The 19,172-nt window shown below is 37.0% G+C and overlaps 1 protein-coding gene across 11 annotated transcripts in view; it reads left to right on the top strand.

The window, feature by feature from the left end:
- The first annotated feature begins 305 nt into the window (after nucleotides 1-305).
- Nucleotides 306-19,172, top strand: part of LOC124266561 (syntaxin-binding protein 5-like) — a 149,234-nt gene continuing 130,367 nt past the window's right edge. For 4 of the 11 annotated variants that reach the window (XM_046701375.1, XM_046701373.1, XM_046701371.1 and 1 more), the window contains exons 1-2: nucleotides 307-769; nucleotides 875-972. In XM_046701375.1, coding sequence (XP_046557331.1) covers nucleotides 635-769; nucleotides 875-972 — 233 coding nt within the window. In that variant the 5' untranslated portion in view covers nucleotides 307-634. Of the gene's footprint in view, nucleotides 770-874; nucleotides 973-19,172 lie in introns of all 11 variants that reach the window. The other 7 variants (XM_046701379.1, XM_046701378.1, XM_046701377.1 and 4 more) reach the window with 2 other exon arrangements.

Here is a 19,172-nt window from a genome sequence, read left to right as displayed (position 1 = left end):
TATGTAGAAACAATATATATATCACCGTGTTTAATGATTCATTCGCCACAATCCCTAACACCGTTATAGACTAATTACCGATTCATAGGGAAATTACCGGAATATATTGTGAGAAACTGACGAAAATAAACTCCTTAATGTAAAATATTCCCCTAATTTTGAAGATATTAGCATTAAATAAGAAAGTTAGATTCAATATACGCACAAAGAAAAAAATAGCAATTACGCCAGATACAATTGATTGATCGGTTCCCCAGCGTTGGAACGAGAATATTGCAAGCCCCGAATCTTGGCAGAAACACAGTGAGCGCTCATGTTAATTTTCACTCGCTCGCCTTGCTGTCATCGCCCTGGCTGATATACATTAGGGACAGGTCTGGCTGAATCTGTTTTCAAAATACTCGTCCTCAAAATGTGAAAAGTGATTTTTCCGTCGCCTGCTGTTTTTGTCTTGGAATAATCTATGTGCGAGTCGACATCACCAACGCAGCTCTTTCCGTGTAGACGATTGCTGGGTCTACATCCGGGCTTCCACAGCCGTGTCAGGATATATTGAGGCTAGCAGTAGCCTAGAAATGGCGATTTGGAGGGTGGAAATTCGTAAACATGAGGATATTTGACGATTATTACAAATATGTCGACAGTTAAAGGAAAACGATTTACCTTGAAGGGTGTGCTTGACGGGCTTAGATCGTCCGTGAGCACACCCCCGAAGGCTGAAATGGAGATAGAGGAATCACTACGGTCCGAGCATTTTCAAGTCTGCAAGGTGGGTCTCGTACTGTTGAAATCGATTGAGTATTTTTAATTTCGCGGACGTGCATTTGAGAATAATCTCAGATATGGTATGTCACGATGCTGTTTTATTTTGCAGACTGTTAGACACGGTTTCCCATTCCAACCAACTGCCGTTGCGTTTGATCCTGTTCAACATATTTTAGCAATCGGGACAAAATCTGGGTCACTCCGAATGTATCCTTTGAATATTCGTTTGTTGTCAGTGTAGTTTCTACTAATTCATGTTCCAGGGTTATTTATCTACATGTCAGTTACACATCGTGTCAAAATATGGGCACATTCACACACTAGTTTGCTCTGATCCCCTCAAAATCTATGTTGTTTTGACATTTTTCGGGGATAATTGTCGAGCAGACTGCCATTTCATTTCTACGATATGACAAGTAGGCTTGTCATGTCATGGAGTTGTTATGAAACGAAATCGGATTTTAGGGGGAGGGGCTGCAGTGGTGTATTTCGGTAAATAAGGGTACGGTGTCAAAATATTTATCACCCGAGAGCTTTAATTTATTACAGTGTTGCAAATAAACACATCTATGACATCATCAAATATGCATAAATCTTAGAGAAAGTGAACACATATATACGAGTCACAGTCAAATAATCATATCACACAATACCAGCTCAAGCTTAGTGTGACATCTGTTTCAAACTGACAAAATCACTGCCCTTATACTCTGGTTATGAGATTCTATCTAAAACGTAATGTGTTTTTTAATCAATGCATTTGCTGGAAAGAAGGATATATCAGTTTGTTTACACATTAATAATTTGTACTTTTGTGGTTATTGTTTGTTTTGAGTTATCCTGCGTGGAATAACATTACAGAGAACGTGTATTGAGTGATGAATATTGCTTTGCGACCAATCAGACCTAGAAACAGCTTACATGTGTGTATATATATATATCTCATTTGCATAATTTTGTAATGTGATACATTTCAAGTGTCAAAATGATAATAGTCTTTGAACCTTCTATTTATTCAGCGTATTTGGATTTATTTTGCTTTCGATGAACTGTGATATCGAAGGACGTTTATCTATATTTGGTATGTTAATGAATAATTATTATAAATCCGAAAAAAAATCAGTGGGGATACAATAATCCTTCTTTTCAGTCTTTGTTGTTTATTGTTTAAGTAGATAGGCGTGTTTTAACAACTGTCTAATGTAAATATTAGATTGATGGCAATTTGGGTACACAAAGAATTCCTAGTTGATGGTCGGTTCAATTGGCTTATTTTGCTCTGCACTCAAGAATTGTGACAGTTTGTTTGGGGGATAAATATTTTGCTTGAAGATTGTGGCTGCTTCATGAAGATGGTCTTTTGGTCTGTTGTGTGAAAATTTTTCCATTTATGAGGTGATGTCAGTTGACAATCCTCTTGTATTATGGTCAAATGGTTATATAGCAAGTTCATTTTTTTTACATACATGATCCAGTAATCAACAATATTACTTGTTCTTTTTGTAAATATTCTCTTTTGTCTTCAGAAAAAAATATTTTTGATATTAGTTACAATAAATATACTGACTATTTCCTACTGTTAAACAAGTTGTTAAAATTCATGCATATTTCATCTGCAAGACATTAAGAAAAAGACATCACCTTTCTAAGAAAATATAAATATGTATTAGTACTATTACATGTAATCCTTGCTTTCCTGATGCTATTTTATAAAATCCAGTGATGATTTCAAAGTCTGGGACCATAAATTGTCATCAATATGAAACTTATATAATGGCATTTTAATGAGTGCCAGCAATGTGTAAGCGGTCCGGGAGCTTATTACCATGAATATGGTTCTGGATATTCACAAGTGTAATATTGCTTGGATCTACCGTAAGCATGGTAAGGAATGATGTTCCTTGTGGAGAGATACAGCATATCTTTTGATTAGTCCTCATCTTCTAATCCCTGAGGGGTGGTGGGGTAGCCTAGAGGTTAAAGCGTTGGCTCGTCACGCCGAAGACCCGGGTTCGAATCCCCACATGGGTACAATGTGTGAAGCCCATTTCTGGTGTCCCCCGCCGTGATGTTGCTGGAATATTGCTAAAAGGGGTGTAAAACCAAACTCAGTCAGTCAGTCTAATCCCTGAACTATTGCGAATGAACATGAACATATACCTGAATCTGCTTGCTGAATGTGATCTGAGCACCCTGACTTTTGTCATATTTGTGATTTATTGAGTGAGGGCTACATTTGTTGTAGCGCTAAGATTTGTTTGTGCTAATGGAATCTGGTAACCGGTTCATTCTGAAAACAGGCTTCTGAAAATGATGTTATTTGATGACTGTGGGTTCATATTTAGCAATTATTACACAGGGGATAGAATCTATGTCACAGTTTAGGCATTGCTACAATGACCCACAATAAAGAAAAATAGAATAAAATACATTCGGGGAACATGGACAAGAATGGTTCAGAAGGTTGTGTTTAATTTTTGGCCGATAACCTCAGCTTTTGAACCCATGCACATGATGCATGACGAGCACATGATCTGTGACAAGCACATGATCTGTGACAAGCACATGCTGCATGACTTGCACTTGACCTTAGTCTTTAAAACCTGGAGGGGAAACATGATGTTCACATGACTCAGTGTGGTAGAACTTCCTTGCTGAGACTGGAGAGTTGACGTAGGTCACTGTGGCTATTTACTCAGCAAATCACTACAGGGATTTACAGAACGCGAAGTCCTGCGTCCTATATGCATGAAAATTAACAATGGACGCAACAAAATTATTAGCTCAACCACAGCAATGCAGAAAAAGTACAAATACTTTTTGTAAAAATTCCAATCAAGTAACAATAAGTTATCAAAGAGTTTGATACTAGGTGGGTTATGGTATCATTTGAAATTCAATTACTGTAACAATGTGATGATCATGATACACAACACAATAACAGTATATATAACATTTATGAGTATGATTCCCAGGGACCCTCAAAAACAGGACTCAAGGTAAATCCCTGTCACTATACACTATCTTCGGAAGGTTGTATACAATGTTTGGTCTACTGACCCACCTTGCCACAATTCATCACAGGGAAAATTATTTTGAGTCTTTTATTTCAATTTCAGAAGCTCAATCTAGGAAAGGTAGTAAGTTCTGTTTCTTATTAGTAATTCTTCCAAATAATTTCAGATTTTACCACAAAACATTTTTCCGAAATCATGCTAATCTTTATGGAATTGTTTTTTTTCCTATGACCATCGTCATAAAGCTGGAAGTGGGCACATCTTTGAAACAACATACAAGTAAATAAACAACAAAACTTGACTGGGATTTTGGATTAGATGCTAGAGTTGCTTACTGTTCTTGTGTCATGAAATGTAGACTGTCTTGGATGGTGATAAAAGGTATCTTGCAGTTGGAAGAAAACAAAAATATAGGTCAATGTCAGGGTCTTTAGGTTAAGGGGAGGGAAAAAATGTAACCCCACAAAATCAGTTAAATTGTAAGCCCACAAATTAAATTAAAATTATCCCAACTGACAGAACATGATGAATGCAGGGTTAACATATTGAATACCCAAAGAAAACTGTTAGAAAGTTATGTGAATAAGTTGTGAGAAAATACTTAGAGTCTAAAAATACTTACCAGAAGTTTGCATAATTACTCATATGTAGCTTCTCCTGCTGCAACTCAGCCCTCAAAACTTTATCTATGGGTGCATGGGTAGTTTAACAAGCTTCTATAGATATAATAAGGCTGTAACGATTCACTCGCACATTTGGTGAATTGAACCGAAGCCCTTCATGAATTCAATTTGTTGTTTGTGGTCGCAAGAACTGAATATTTAAGATTATTTTAAGGGAGTGTGTTTTTTACTTGAACCCTTATGTCCTTTATAAACTGAGATATGCAAGAACATAATATGCACTAGCCTTGCAGTAGCACAAGTCATGGTAGTTTGCCAAGGTCACACATGTTACTGTCGATTATAACTATTACATATCAAATTTGAGTGTCATGAAATTGCTGTGACAAATTAACATTGTCAACATGGGCATTCCATATTATGCATCAATCACATAACTACAATATTGTATTCGTGAATAATTATTCATATTCGTTACCCAATGTTCGTGATACATATCATATTCGCCACATAGTGTATTCATAGCAGCCCTAGTAAATAAGCTTGGAATTATGTTTGTATTGATCAGATTTTCACATCTATATTTCTATTTATTTTACATATAGAGGAATTACTGAGTATTTGATTATTGATAATAATTACTGTCAAATTCAACAGCTTGTTGTATCATGGCAGGGTACCCCAAAAATGGGCTTCACACTTTGTACCTTTGTCGGGAATTGAGCCTGGACTAAAATGTGACAAGCAAACACTTTAACCACTAAGCTAACCCTTGTCTCCTGAATGTTAAAGTTTGTGCTATCTTTATAAAGTTTCAGTGGTTTCAGAGAAGAAATTTTTAGTATCAAGTTAACATTTTGATTTGCCAACTAAAAATGTTCAAGAAAACTTTTCATAACCATTGTCCTATTTTGTTTGGATGTGGTGTTTATGTGACTACTGAAGCTAGAATGTAATTTTATAAAGAAGCAATTCATGAATAAACAGGGTTAGAATCACAAGAAAAACAACCCCAATCAATAACAGCAGTTCTGGCTTGCTACAAGCAAGGGAAGTAACTCTAAATGTGTACGCGTCCTGGCTTAAAAATTAACATAGGCAATTAGCATATTGCAATCAAACTGCAAATTTCTGGAGATGTTGAGTCATCCATATGAATATGTAGACATACTGTGTACTGTATACAGCTAGTGTCATGAACAGCTATTATCAGAGTGTGGTAGGGTGTAAATTGAGATATATAGTGAACATGCTTAGATTTGGTTTAAAAAGTGGGTTGTTTTAACTTTAATTTGAGTTGTGTCTTCTTTAATGAGCCATGTATATTGATATGGTAGGGTAGGGTGTTCATGAAGGCTATTATTTACTGTCAACAACCTTTGGGTTGGTTTTAGGAATGAGTGGTGCGAGCTATATGATTTATGCATGGACTGGTTGTGTCAGGCATGTTGTCATGTTTGTTATCAGCGATTGTGTCAGGTGGATAAGATTTGTTTCGTTTTTACAGGGCTTTCATTGTATTTTATTTCGGATAATGTATATTTCTTCTCTCCATTCATCTGATGCGTTGATTAATTTCAAGATCAGGGTATGATACACTAAAGATTTCCATTTAAAGACAATATTATAGGCAAGTAGTGTTGGGAATTGGTTGAAATCTCTCAGTGGATAATTGTTTCATTACCAACAAGCAATCATCAAAAAAAATTGGTTAGTGTCATTTTTCAGATTTTCCTATTCAGGTTGTTTTTGCAGATAAGTTTAACGTGGTTCTCTGTTGTTTTTTATTTTATTTAAAACAGGGTTTTACATGGCGTGTGATTCTTGCATATTTGACGCAACATTTTTCTAAAAGACTCTCAAAAATATTATCATACGAGTCAAGCTTGACACAAGTTTTATGAGTGACCCTCAGAATACAGTTCAATAAAATCGATTTGATAAGCAAATCGCATGATAGCTTTCGTTTTATTGCAAACTGTGTTGAAAATGCTCGTGATATTAACAGAAAATACGGGAACATCGAATGGGTAAAGATAGACATGCTAGAATGCAGTGAAAATACCCGCTAATAGCAGTTTCATTCACTATTTTCAGACAGTAAATACGTTGAATACTAGTCATTCGCTATGTTTAGACTATGTTTTGGTCATTTAAGCATTGTCTGTCCTGCTAAGAAATAATGAAAATGACTCCCAAAAATAACCACGACTCCCATTTTTCAAAGTCTGTGTAAAACCCAGATTTAGAAACTACAAATTGCATTTGCAAATTTCACATCCAATGTAAAATGATGCTACTTTAAAGTGGTGACTAATATATCATGGACATAAACTTCCCAGAGTCTTCAAGAAAAATCAGTAAGTGAAGTGAGTTCTCTAAGAATTAAAAATGTTTTCAAGCCCTGATATGTTTTATCGTCAAGTATTTCAAACTATGTTACAGTGGTCCCAATATCGTTTGTGTTCGATTATGAGAAAATGTTATTGATTGCTTGGTTGTTTGGCCACTGCGACCAATCTTCGATTATTTCAAGTAAAAACCATTCTCAGAGAGTAACATACCAATGCTTGAACGATAACTATCCATGAGAATAAGAAAAAATGGCATGGCTAGTTTTGGTTGATCTGCATTGTTGGAAAAAATATTGCTAATACTAGACTGACATAATTAGAGCTGCAACAATTCACGCAGACCTCGATTCGATTCGATTTGATTTTGGATATTAGACCCTCGATTTGATCATGTTCGATTCGATTCTTCATACAAGGATAAACATCATTAATTCATTTAACTCTCAGTTTATTAAACAAAACATATCACACTAAAAACTTTTTCCAAGATTTGACAAGGAATTCAGGAATGTAAATGATGTAACCTTTTTAAACAAATACAATATTATGTGTAAACACAGAACAACACTCAAATTTCGAATCGAAATAGAGATAATGGATATCAAAAATCGAAACTAAGGTGTCAGATTTGATTTTCGATGAATCGAACCGAATTGTTGCAGCCCTACAGATATTTAGGATGTTATGGTTGTTTGTGCGTCCTTTAGTTTTGAAAGGTTTACTTTAAACGGTTTGCGATGGACAGTGACAACAGAAATGCATTTGGCATATTTAATCATGTTGATCGATAGTCAGTTTCATTATACATGATTGTTTAGGTGTATGGGATCTGCCATATTGCTGGAATATTGCGGAGTGCGGCATAAAACTAAACTCACTCACCCACTTACATTAGTTGTATGGGTATTTTTCATATCCATCTAGGAGGGTCTGTTTGGGCATATAGATAATAATATTAACTATTCTTATGTAACTTTCTAATCCTGAAGTTTGGCTAGGGCTGGAAGATCCAATAAACCGTACATGTGTCACTCAAGTTGTTTTAGCTAAAAATGCATATTATCAAAGTTTCAAACACCTCTTAAAGCTCTTTAGGTAAAGAAAAATGGTTTTGAGTTGGACAGATTAACATCGATCAATATTACCTAGTTTTTCAACTTGGAATATATTAGGTTTGACAACAGCAACATGAGCAACTTGGCTACAGAGGCTCTGGAATGAGATCATTTAATAGCTTAGGTTCCTCAAAGCATCAAAACCGCTTAGAACCCTCCTTCAAACAAACTGAAGGGGTATTTCAAACAAGACAGATTAGATCTTAGTTTTATCCCGTTAAAAAACATTTTAGTTGCCAATTAAGCGTCTCTTAAATCATCCTGACCATACCTAATCTATGTCGAAGCATGCGACTCCGTATTGCTCAGGGCCACCTGTATTTGTGACCACGAACAAGTGGCTTGAGAAAGTCAATGCACAAATGATATTACGGTCGCAATGTTTGGGTTTATGGTTATAGATTTTTTCATAAGCAATAAGATTGGGGTTGTTCTCAATAAAAGTATATGATAATTTCTAAAGCAGGGGAAGTTATTTTTGGTATTTTATGTGGCCTGAACAATGTTTAGTTGATAGGTTTATTGTGAAAAGATAATTCTAGTATTGTTTAAAATAATAATAATGATAATAATTATGCATGGTGATTAACATGTTTTGGGTAGATTGTATATGTATATGTTTTTCGAATCTTTCTATCTAAGTTGATCATGTCAGTTACCATTTACTTGCATTTTGCATGATTTTGGTAGTTATATCTATTTCCATGGTGGATCGTGCAGTGAAGCAAATAATATATATATGTTGTGTTTTTGCTTAACTTTCTAATTCTTGATTTTGGTGGTGGTTTGACCTTCTACATCAAACAGTGAGTGCTACTAATGTGCATTAGCTGAAAATAAATAATGGACCTCATAAGAATTTAAAAAATTCCTCTCATTCAGCTTGTTATGATAGATCCATAAAATATTAATTCTTAAAAAATGTCCAAGTTTATTGATTTGATTATATAATCAGAAGTTTTCATACAATGTTTCAAAATAGCCAAGAGGGATTTCCATGGCAGAAAATGTCCCACAAGAGCTGAATATAATTTCAACTGTTTTGGGTTGTTTGGTTCAAGTCTGCAAACATGTATCAAATTGACTGATGACATCATGGGGTTTCAAATTAACTTTTTTCTTTGATGTTTGATTGTAGAGGCTGTAATGCTTTGATCCCAACAATATAATCCCAAGGCAGGCGTCTCCAGATTATGTTGTCAGTTACTGCTGGGTGGTATATATTGTTTAAGGCCGCTATGAAGTGTTATTTGTTTTTTTTTATCTTGTTGACCTTTTGAATCTTTTAGCTAGGATCCTATTGTTGCAATTTAAAAACATTTGTTGTGAAAGTTGGTTACTGGGCAGGGGTGGAAATAACCCATTGCCTGACGACCCAGTCCAGTGTTTTTCTCTGTCGGGCAAGCAAATTTGTATATCATTCTGTACTGATGTCCAGTTGACTTTCCAAGGTTAATTATGTTGTTCATTTTAAAAATCAACAAGAAAATGGACCGGTATTGTGGGAAAATTATCAGGACAAGTGATTTTACATGTACCACTGTACCAGAGTACACTAGCAATTTTAAAGTTATTTCCACCCCTGCTTGGCAAATACACCATTTGGAGAATGTGATACACAGTGTCCGAAATAGCCACTGGCCCACTAGCCCATGGCTAGAATAAATGCAGTCGGGCCAGTAAATCTCCACATTCACTGGCCCGACTGGCTAGTGAATTTTCATGGGGGTCATTTTGCAAATATATCACTCTCTCCGACTTTTTTGTTATAATACACTTTTAAATCATGCAAGATTTTGGCCTCATAAAAATGTTCATCATATTAACTGATTAATGATGAAACCCGTGTCATGCTAACAATAACTTATTCTCAAAGACATGTGAGTCAACATTGCGTGGAAAACACTATATGTTTATAGTTGCCATGGACCAATCAATTGCTCTGTAACTTTCAGAAATTCAGACGTGTTTTCTTTTTGTTGTTTTTATGGTATTTTACCTTTTTTGTAATCTTTTGCATAGTTTCTCTACATTCATATTTCGGGCTAGTGAATTATTTTGTCTGCTTGTAACTTCTAGGCATAGCTAGCCTGACTGGCCAGCAAAATTTAGAAACTATTTCGCACACTGATACATTTCACGAAAATTTTAATGGATGTGAGTATTGCGTAATGAATACAATAACAAGTCAGGGCCCTGTTTCACAAAACTTTCGTAGCGCTACGATTATCGTAAGTCATTGTTACAGTATAGGATGTACAAATGCAACGAGAAAAGTTACGAGATCTTAGGCTTTCAAGAGGTGAGGTGAGGTGAAATTGGGTTTAACGTCGTGCTTCTGAATATTTCGCTCATATAACGACGTGCATGCGTGTGTATGTGTATGTGTGGCTGCTTGTACTAGCCCAGACTTAAGCTGGTTTTATAGTGCTAGCTCACTGAGATACCATGCCACAGTGAAGCATGAATACCCCACTCAGACACAGTATACTGACTCCTAGCCGACCAGTCCTTGTTGTACCTATTAATGCCGAGCGCCAGGCAGGGACCAACAAGTACCATATTTTAACGTCGTTTGGTATGACGCGGTGGGGGATCGAACCCACGACCTTTCCCCCTCTGGGCGGACGCTCTAACTACTACACCACGAAGGGGTTTAGGCTTACGAGAGCCTTGTGAAACAGGTCCCTGATTTGGAAGTTTTAGTCATCATATTCAGTGAAACAATAATATGATGAATTCACTAACTTGTTTTGACCATGTTGATAGTGTTAATTTTCACGCCCATGACAAGTGTGTACATGACTGTCACTTTACATATACAAGTGTGTTGACTATCATTATGCTTGGCTTGGATATATTCTCTTTTACACCTTAGTATCTTGCTTTGATAAATAACACCCTAATTCAAGTAAAAACAATCCTTTAAAATCTTGAATAACGAATTGAATTCATGAAAGTTTACAGTTTAATTCCCTGAATATGTAAATGAACAGCCCTGCGTGGGTGAGTAAATCAGAGAAAGGTGTTTTTGTTAGTTTTATGTGAAACTGTTAAAGTGATATTAAATTTGTAAGTGGTGATTCATTGTGCTTCATATGTTTGTAATGTCTTTTATGTATGTCATCCAGAGATTGATTCAGTAAAGTTCTTGTAAATTTCATGACAAATCATGTTGGTGAATGAATCACTGTTCTCAGCAATCATGATCTTACTTATTACTCATTTGTCGTCTTAATTACAAGCTATGTTAGTTGCAGAAAGTGTTAGTCCACCCTAAGAACATAATTTGTTCCTTGTATCTTAATTGCATAGATTGATGCTCATACTGTTGATCACTGGATTGTCTGGTACGGACAATTATTTTCTGACCACCTCCATACAGCTGGAATATTGCTGAGTGCTGTGTTAATCAACAAACAAACCAACCAACCTAATTTGCTTTAGAAAAAACGGAATTATTCCCCTTCCCCCGCTGAAAAATTGTGTTGCAAAACTGAAAAGTAAAAGGTCCAGCTCCTCTTTTCACAAAGAATATTGTGTGATGTTGTAGGCAGTGACCAAAAGAAATCTCAAGCCCCAATGTGTTCATGAGTAGATTCTGGCTCAGAAAGCCCAAAGATCAGACCCGTTTTGTCAGGATCAGCAAGATCTATGTTTAGATTTGAGGGTGTTATGGCCAAAAAACAAATATATATCCGTTTCCTATTATACGCTTTTTACAAATAGGGTAGGTAGGTCGGTTTTATCCTCTTTTTTTTTAACTTTTAAAATATTTTTTTAGTAGCACCAGGTGGGCACCAGAGAAGGTCTTCAAGAGTACAATATCATGTAGTGACAATGCCTTGTGATGAAACAGTGAAAGATTTCTATATCGAGTCATTATGTATGTTATTTATTTGCAGGTTTTGTCAGTGAGAGCCCATAATGCCAATTCAATACAATCCATTTTAGCCCTACGTACACTGAAAAACATGAACATATCACACTCGATGTGGATGAAAATGATGAGTCGAAATGCGTGATTGTGACTTGGTTAAAAAAAAGATTTAGGGTCGGGGGGTTAGGATAGGGTCGGTCGGGTTACCGGAAACGGACATATTTTTTGGGGGGGGCCTAGTGTAAATGTGCAAACGTTGCATGCTGGGAGAAGAACGTTGGAACATTCTGATTAATGAGTATTGATTAACTGTATGCTGTTCATTGTTATTATTTTCCTAGCTTATTGTTGACAAGACAATAGGTGACCCAGTAGTGCTGATAGGCTCCCTCAATCGGTTTATGAAATGTACCCTAGGTACAAAACAGTAGATCCTGATGTACCTGGTATTCGCTTATGTATTGGGGCAGTCTTGCGGTTTAAACATTTGCTCGTCACGCCATAGACCCGGCTTAGATTCCTCACATGGGTACAATGTGTGAAGTCCATTTCTGATGTCCCCAGCTGTGATATTGCTGGAATGTTGCTCAAAGTGGCGTAAAAAGCCAACTCAGTCACTTTTTTCTGTTGTTGCATATCCAGACCAAAGACATGGTACTTGTTTTTACCCTGCCTGGTGTTGGTAACCAGGGCATGAAACAAGGACTGGTCTGTTCTGAGTCTGTGAATGTGTTCAGGATATTCATTTTAAACTGTGGCACAGTGTTTGCCCTTCACCCTGAAAAGCTGCAGGCCCTAAGGACCCAGAAACATAACAAGTTGTGGGTCCAGTTCAGAATGTGTAGGCCCTATATTTGCTATAATATAAGTTATTCCCAGCAAACAAGGCCATAAGGACCTGGAGAAAGCAAAAGCTGTGGTTTTCAGTTGGCTTCGGGCCTAAGGACCGTCATTAATTCCGAACGCTGCTGTGGCATGGTATTTCATTGACATGGCGTTATTAAACCGGCATTACTCCTGACTATAGGGCTCTACAACGAATCCACTTGGAGGCGAACATGAAGCATATCACACAGATTGGGTAATGAATATGAATATTGGGTAATATGTACAATGACAAGTCAGCAGTTGAGGTGTCATTGAATATCGTCAGTGAAACAGTGACAAAATAATTATTTTTCCTTATACAGCTAATTTAGTGGCAAGGCCTAAAAGTTTAAAGGATATAACGCTGTATAAGCAACCCAGGCGCTCTCACAACCGTCCTCACGGGCGAAGAAGGAGAGGGTTAGGGGCATATCTGATCATGATGCATTTTCCCGCCAAAAGTCACAAGGGAGATAACACTGGGTGGATGATTTTACGTCCGCTTTTTTGAAGGGAGCTTCAAAAGGGGATTCAAGTGTTCCACTATCATTCGCAAGAAGAAAGAGACAAGCAATTAAGCATGAGTCAGGATAAATATAAAATATCAATTTTAATCTAAAAATTACATATTTGACGATGATGACAGTATTAATATATCACATCCATGACCAGTGACCACATTGCTGTCAACTTCCATATAAACGATTGCTTACTGTCATCATGCCTGGCTTGGATATAGCCTAGTTTGCATATCTGTTATGACAAATAACACCCAAATTTAAGTGAAAACTTTCCTGTAATAAACTTCACAAATAATCAATTCTACTGATCACGAATAACAACTTGCATTCGTAAAGGAATACACCCAAATTTAAGTGAAAACTTTCCTGTAATAAACTTCACAAATAATCAATTCTACTTATCACGAATAACAACTTGCATTCGTGAAGGGATACAGTTCGATTTGCTGAATATTTGAGTGAACTGTAACAGCCTTACCAGACTAACACAGACAGACAGACAGACAATAGACAGACAGACACACGTTTGAAATGATCTTCATCTTACGTACACCCTATTTCACATGTTCTGAAATAGTTGCTGGTATAAAAACATCATGCAATATAGATTTCAAAGAAATGTTGATCTTTTGTAGTCAAGTTACCTGCACATTATTCCCTTTGCAAAGTCTGAAAGATTCACAGTTTAAATTTTATTTCCTTTTCTGTTTCCTTGATTTATCTCCTTTAAGTTAATGGCCTCTTTCAGAAGTTACTGAAAAAAGACTTTGAAAGTACAAAACGACACGATAAAATAAGTGTCCACCATGGTGGGACATGAATATAGTATATTGGTTAGCTAAGAACTTGATTACATTCTTACGGCCACTTTTGTTGCCTTTGGGTATTAGTAGCTAATTGTTTATGTCCTGAGTGAATTGTTGAGAAACTTTAGGGTGGGATGAGAGTGGTACTTGCTTAATTTTATTATCATCTTCTCGGCGGACATATCCTCGAAACCTTTATAACCTCTACCCCAAATAACAGAATTGATTGGCAAGTCAGACTTAGTTGTCCGAAGTTTTATGATCGCTTTACTACTCTGTGTGTCGTTTAGTGAGCAGGAAACCAGGATCTTTGCACTTACTGTTAAATCCCCTTCCTGTGAAGTCAGTTTGTGGACTGGGGGTACTTCAGCCCAATTTCCTTCTCTTCAGTAAATTCCATTTTACAGATGTCTTGTGATTCAGTTAAGTTTGGCGGATGGTCCTGCATCCGTGTCTTGCCCTTTTTCGGTAGGTCTGGTTTCCAGTTCATCATGGCGGAACCGAAATTGGGATTTATTAGATCTATCAGGTAGTCCTTGATTTGAAATGTAGGTTTGAGGAATCCAGACACAGTAAATGGCTCTTGAAGCTTCGAAAGGACTAATGTTTACTTTGAAAACTTCTGAAGTCTGAAGTGTTATGTTACAGTGAAGGATCTGGTTTGTGTTGTCACTTTGTGAACTGGTTGTAGGATGCTGGGCCTAGATTTTTGAAGCTGTCTTAGCGCTAAGATAGTCGTAAGTGCCATACATTAACATTAACTTACGACTATCTTAGCGCAAAGAGAGCTTCGAAAATCTAGGCCCTGGTTGGTTTGTTGTTTAACGCCGCCGCTTTTAGCTATATTCCAGCTATATGGTGGCGGTCTGTAAATAATCGAGTCTGCACCAGACATTCTAGTGATCAACATCATGAGCATTGATCTACGCAGTTGGGAACCGATGACATGTGTCAAACAAGTCAGCCAGCCTGACCACCTGATCCCTTTAGTTGTCTCTCATGACAAGCATCGGTTGCTGAAGACCAATTCTAACCCGGATCTACACAGGTTTGTAGGATGTAGATCAGTGGAGCACCAAATGCTAAGTATAATTGGACAATATGTTTGTTTTAAAATATTTAAACAGAGGGCGATGGGATAGCTTATTGGTTCTTGGGCAGTGGGGTAGTCTAGTGGTTACAGCGTTTGCTTGTCATGCTGAATACCAGGGTTCGATTCCCAACGTGGGTACAATGAGTGAAGCCCATTTCTGGTGTTCCCCTGCTGTGATATTGCTGGAATATTGCTAAAAGTGGCCTAAAACCATACTCACTCACTCACTTTGTGGTTCAGCGTTCACTGGTCATGACGTTGGCCTGTGTTTATTGCCCACATTGGTACAATGTGAACAGTGTGTCCCCCCACTGTGATTTTGTGAAAAATTTGCCAAACCTGGACAGTATGTTAGCTTTAGAATACTCAAGCAGCACTGGGATGATGGGATAGCCTAGTGGTTCAGTGTTCACTAGTCATGAAGTAGGCCTGTGTTTGTTGTTCATTTGTGGACAATGTTTCCCCCATCATGATCTTGCAGAATTTTGCTAAATGTGACTTTCAAACATACTCACTGAATCACTCAGAGCTTTGGCTCGTCACGCCGAAGACTCGGGTTTGATTCCCCACATGGGTACAATGTGTAAAGCCAATTTCTGGTGTCCCCCACATGATATTGCTGGAATGTTGCTAAAAGTGGCGTAAAACTAAGCCCACTCTCTCACTCACTGTATGTTCAGGACTGTTTATGCTGGTAATCCATGATAATATGTATCATCACTCTCCAGTGATGTGAAATATCTTGATTTCATTTGGGCCTTTTTCCCCTCATTTTTGCTCAGATTAACTGCTCGTTTATTTATGACAATAGATCGATATTTCGTTAACGGTTATCGATTTCTGTGAGCTGTATCAATAGCCAGTCTCACCAGTAACATATCTGAATAACATGAAATTCAAGATGGCTCTTGTAGCAAAGTTTATAGAAGAAAACAGCCTTTGCTTAAACCTGTTCTTCAAGATTATCAGACATATACAGCTTTCAAATCTTTACTTGGATAACAACAAACTGGTCACCCTAGCAGGATATGTACAGTCAATATATTTGATAATAATATTTTATCCTGTCTACCACTTTCGAATTACACCAGGAACAGTTCTCACTGAGAACAGACTCAAGTGTGTAGAAACAGATGATCAATTTGGCATGTGATAGGCTGATATTCAATTTGATATTACTTTCTAGATATCCCAGATCTATATTTAGTTGAAGGTCTCCACAGTTATAAACACAGATAGCTGAAAACGGTGACTTTACTATCCCGGTTCGGAGATAGTACAATGACACTGGTATCAGGTACTGTAAATAAGAGTGACTGATATCATTATGTTAAATATAGTAATATTCATGGGGCTGGGATCGATGACGGTATTATCAGATGTCTGTGGAGAAGACAGATGACTGAGTACATTGGTGGTATTATCAGAGAACAAAGGAATCTCTATCAGATCTAGTTATCTAATATGGCTGAAGAAACTGGATGTATTGTCAGTTATTGTGTTTCATTTTTTTTTAGGACCTGGGTTGTCAAGCAAAGTATACTGAAAGAATTTTAAAATTGGTTGGATCTTAATGCCATTTTCTTTTCTTTGTTGTTTATTGCTGCACTCAGCAATATTCCAGCTATATGGCAGAAGTCTGTAAATAATGAAGTCTGGACCAGACAATTCAGTGATCAACAGCATGAACATCGATCTATGCAGTTGGGATACGATGACATCTATGTACTGATAGCAATTCTGCCCATCCAGTCACGTTAGTCGCCTCTTTCGACAAGCTTGGGTTTTCTGTTAATGCCATTTAATTCTGGAAGATATTTGAATTCATTGTAAAAATGGAATGTAGAGAATGTTGAAATTACTTCAGATATAATGTTTTTAGCACCTTTTGTCGAAGTAGGGTGGTTGGATTGATGCACGACAAAAAAGGTGATGAAGGATGGTACTTGTTTTTACCCTGCCTGATGCTGGGAATCAAAATGATAAAAGGATTGTGGCAAAATATCATATTGATGTTAACATTTTGAAGCATACGTCTCATTGGGATATGTACAAGCAAATAATACTCTAATACAATAACTATTGTTATGAAAAACATCATCTATAATGGAAGAATCCAGCATATCTTGCCTACAGTCCAAGAAAACCAATGGAAATTACAAGATATTATGTCTTAACAAAATACACAGCCATTGTAAACTTGAAGAAAGAAAACTTTAAGCATTGGTCAACCTGTCACATGAGATAGATAAAAATTGCCTCTTTTCAACCAGCAGAAAATGGGTACCCGGTGAGATAAGTCATGTGACTATTAACTTTCTAATAATAATAAGATTCTGATTACATATTATAATTTACAGCATCCAGTGACCAATAAGGCAGATAAATACTAGGCGCTATATAAATGAATTATTATTATTTTTTATTATTATTTTCTTCTTCACTGCCATAAATCTGGAATATTGCTGAGTGTGGCATTAAACAACAAACAAACAAAACCTTCCTCATGATAAGTTTTTGTAAGTATGAAATGCAAAATAAAACAAAACAAGGGGACTAGTTGGCAGTGAGTTTACTGTGTCTGAGTGGAGTTTCCGTGTTGGATTACGGCGTGGTACCTCAGTGGACTGTGAAACCAGAATAAGTCTAGACTAGTACAAGACTTGCAGACATGTGCTGTATAAGTGCAGTAATCATGAACATAAAGTTGAAACGCTTTTCAGCTGACCCCCAGATGTTAGATGTCTGAGAACAGCGGCCATGATGGCATTGCTATCAGATATATCAATTTAAGATGGCTGATACTACTGTTCGTACATATTAATCAGAAAATGGCCGAAGACACACTGACCAGTGATGTTATTATCTGCAGTTATAAATAATTCGGCTATAAACTGACCCACTTCTTTCATCCAAAGGACAGGACATTGAGCTGTGTGTGCACAGGCACTAACATGGTGTTCTTGTCTGAGAGGTTGTCGAGATTTGTTTCTTGGCACAAGTACGTTGTACTATTAATGGCTGCCATATTGATTATTGAACAGTGATTAGTATGGTCACCTAGGACAGGTTAATGAGGCGTTATCATGATCTGTTTACAAGCACCTTGGGCTGCAGAACCACTTCCAAGCAGGGAAATAAGATGCATTGTCTGAGATTCTTTTGTTCGCAGTCTGTCACAGGTTTTGTTTGAGTAGGCCTACATGATCATACTTGACGATTGTGTTTATGAAAAGAATTACGTCGATTAGCTCACCTTGAAATAAACATGCATTGTGATGTGTTGATGATCAGGGCCTTGTTAAAATATTCTTACCACATTTACAACATTCTCTTGTCTTGAGCAGCTCATACTCCAGTTTGAAAATTTGGGTCAGGCCAGACCAATTGTATTTCTTGTTTTATGGATTTTTGTCCACAGAAAACCTAAAGGCAGGAGGGAAAAATAATACAAAACATCACCAGTCAAAGCAAAAACCCACATGAGGTTCCATTTTAACTCTTTTGGTTTGTTTTTATTAACTAAAAATATTCCCGTGAAGGTCCGGGTTAGAATGAACCTTCAGTAACCCATGCTTGTCGTAAGAGGCAACTAACGGGATCGGGTGGTCAGGCTCGCTGACTTGGTTGACACATGTCATCGGTTCCCAATTGTACAGATCGATGCTCATGCTGTTGATCACTGGATTGTCTGGTCCTGACTCGATTATTTACAGACCGCCGCCATATAGCTGGAATATTGCCGAGTGCGGCGTAAAACTAATTTCACTCACTCACTAAAAATAAGTTGAGTGAGTTTAGGATTCACACTTATTTCAAGAGTATTTCACTTATATCGCATTAACATTAAGATTTTATTTTAATTATTTTTTTCTTATTCTTGACAAAATCTTACTGGTGGATCCGTAAACAAGAAATAAAATTGGTCTGGCATCAGAATGAAATATAATGCATACAGGACACTATGTTCTTCCTTCCTCAGGGGGACATGGTGACGGTGCCATTTCTTCTTGTGGCATTCACTTTGGTTTTGATATTCTTTGGTTGTAAGTGCCAGTTGCTGTTTGTTTAATGTATGTAGAAATCAGATATGCTTCTCCTAATGCTTCAGTTACTTGTATCAAATATTTA

This window comes from Haliotis rubra, unplaced genomic scaffold, assembly GCF_003918875.1.
Source record: "Haliotis rubra isolate DU_JTF1 unplaced genomic scaffold, ASM391887v1 Scf1265, whole genome shotgun sequence".
Lineage (NCBI taxonomy): Eukaryota > Metazoa > Mollusca > Gastropoda > Lepetellida > Haliotidae > Haliotis > Haliotis rubra.
This window is presented reverse-complemented; position numbering and strand designations above follow the sequence as displayed.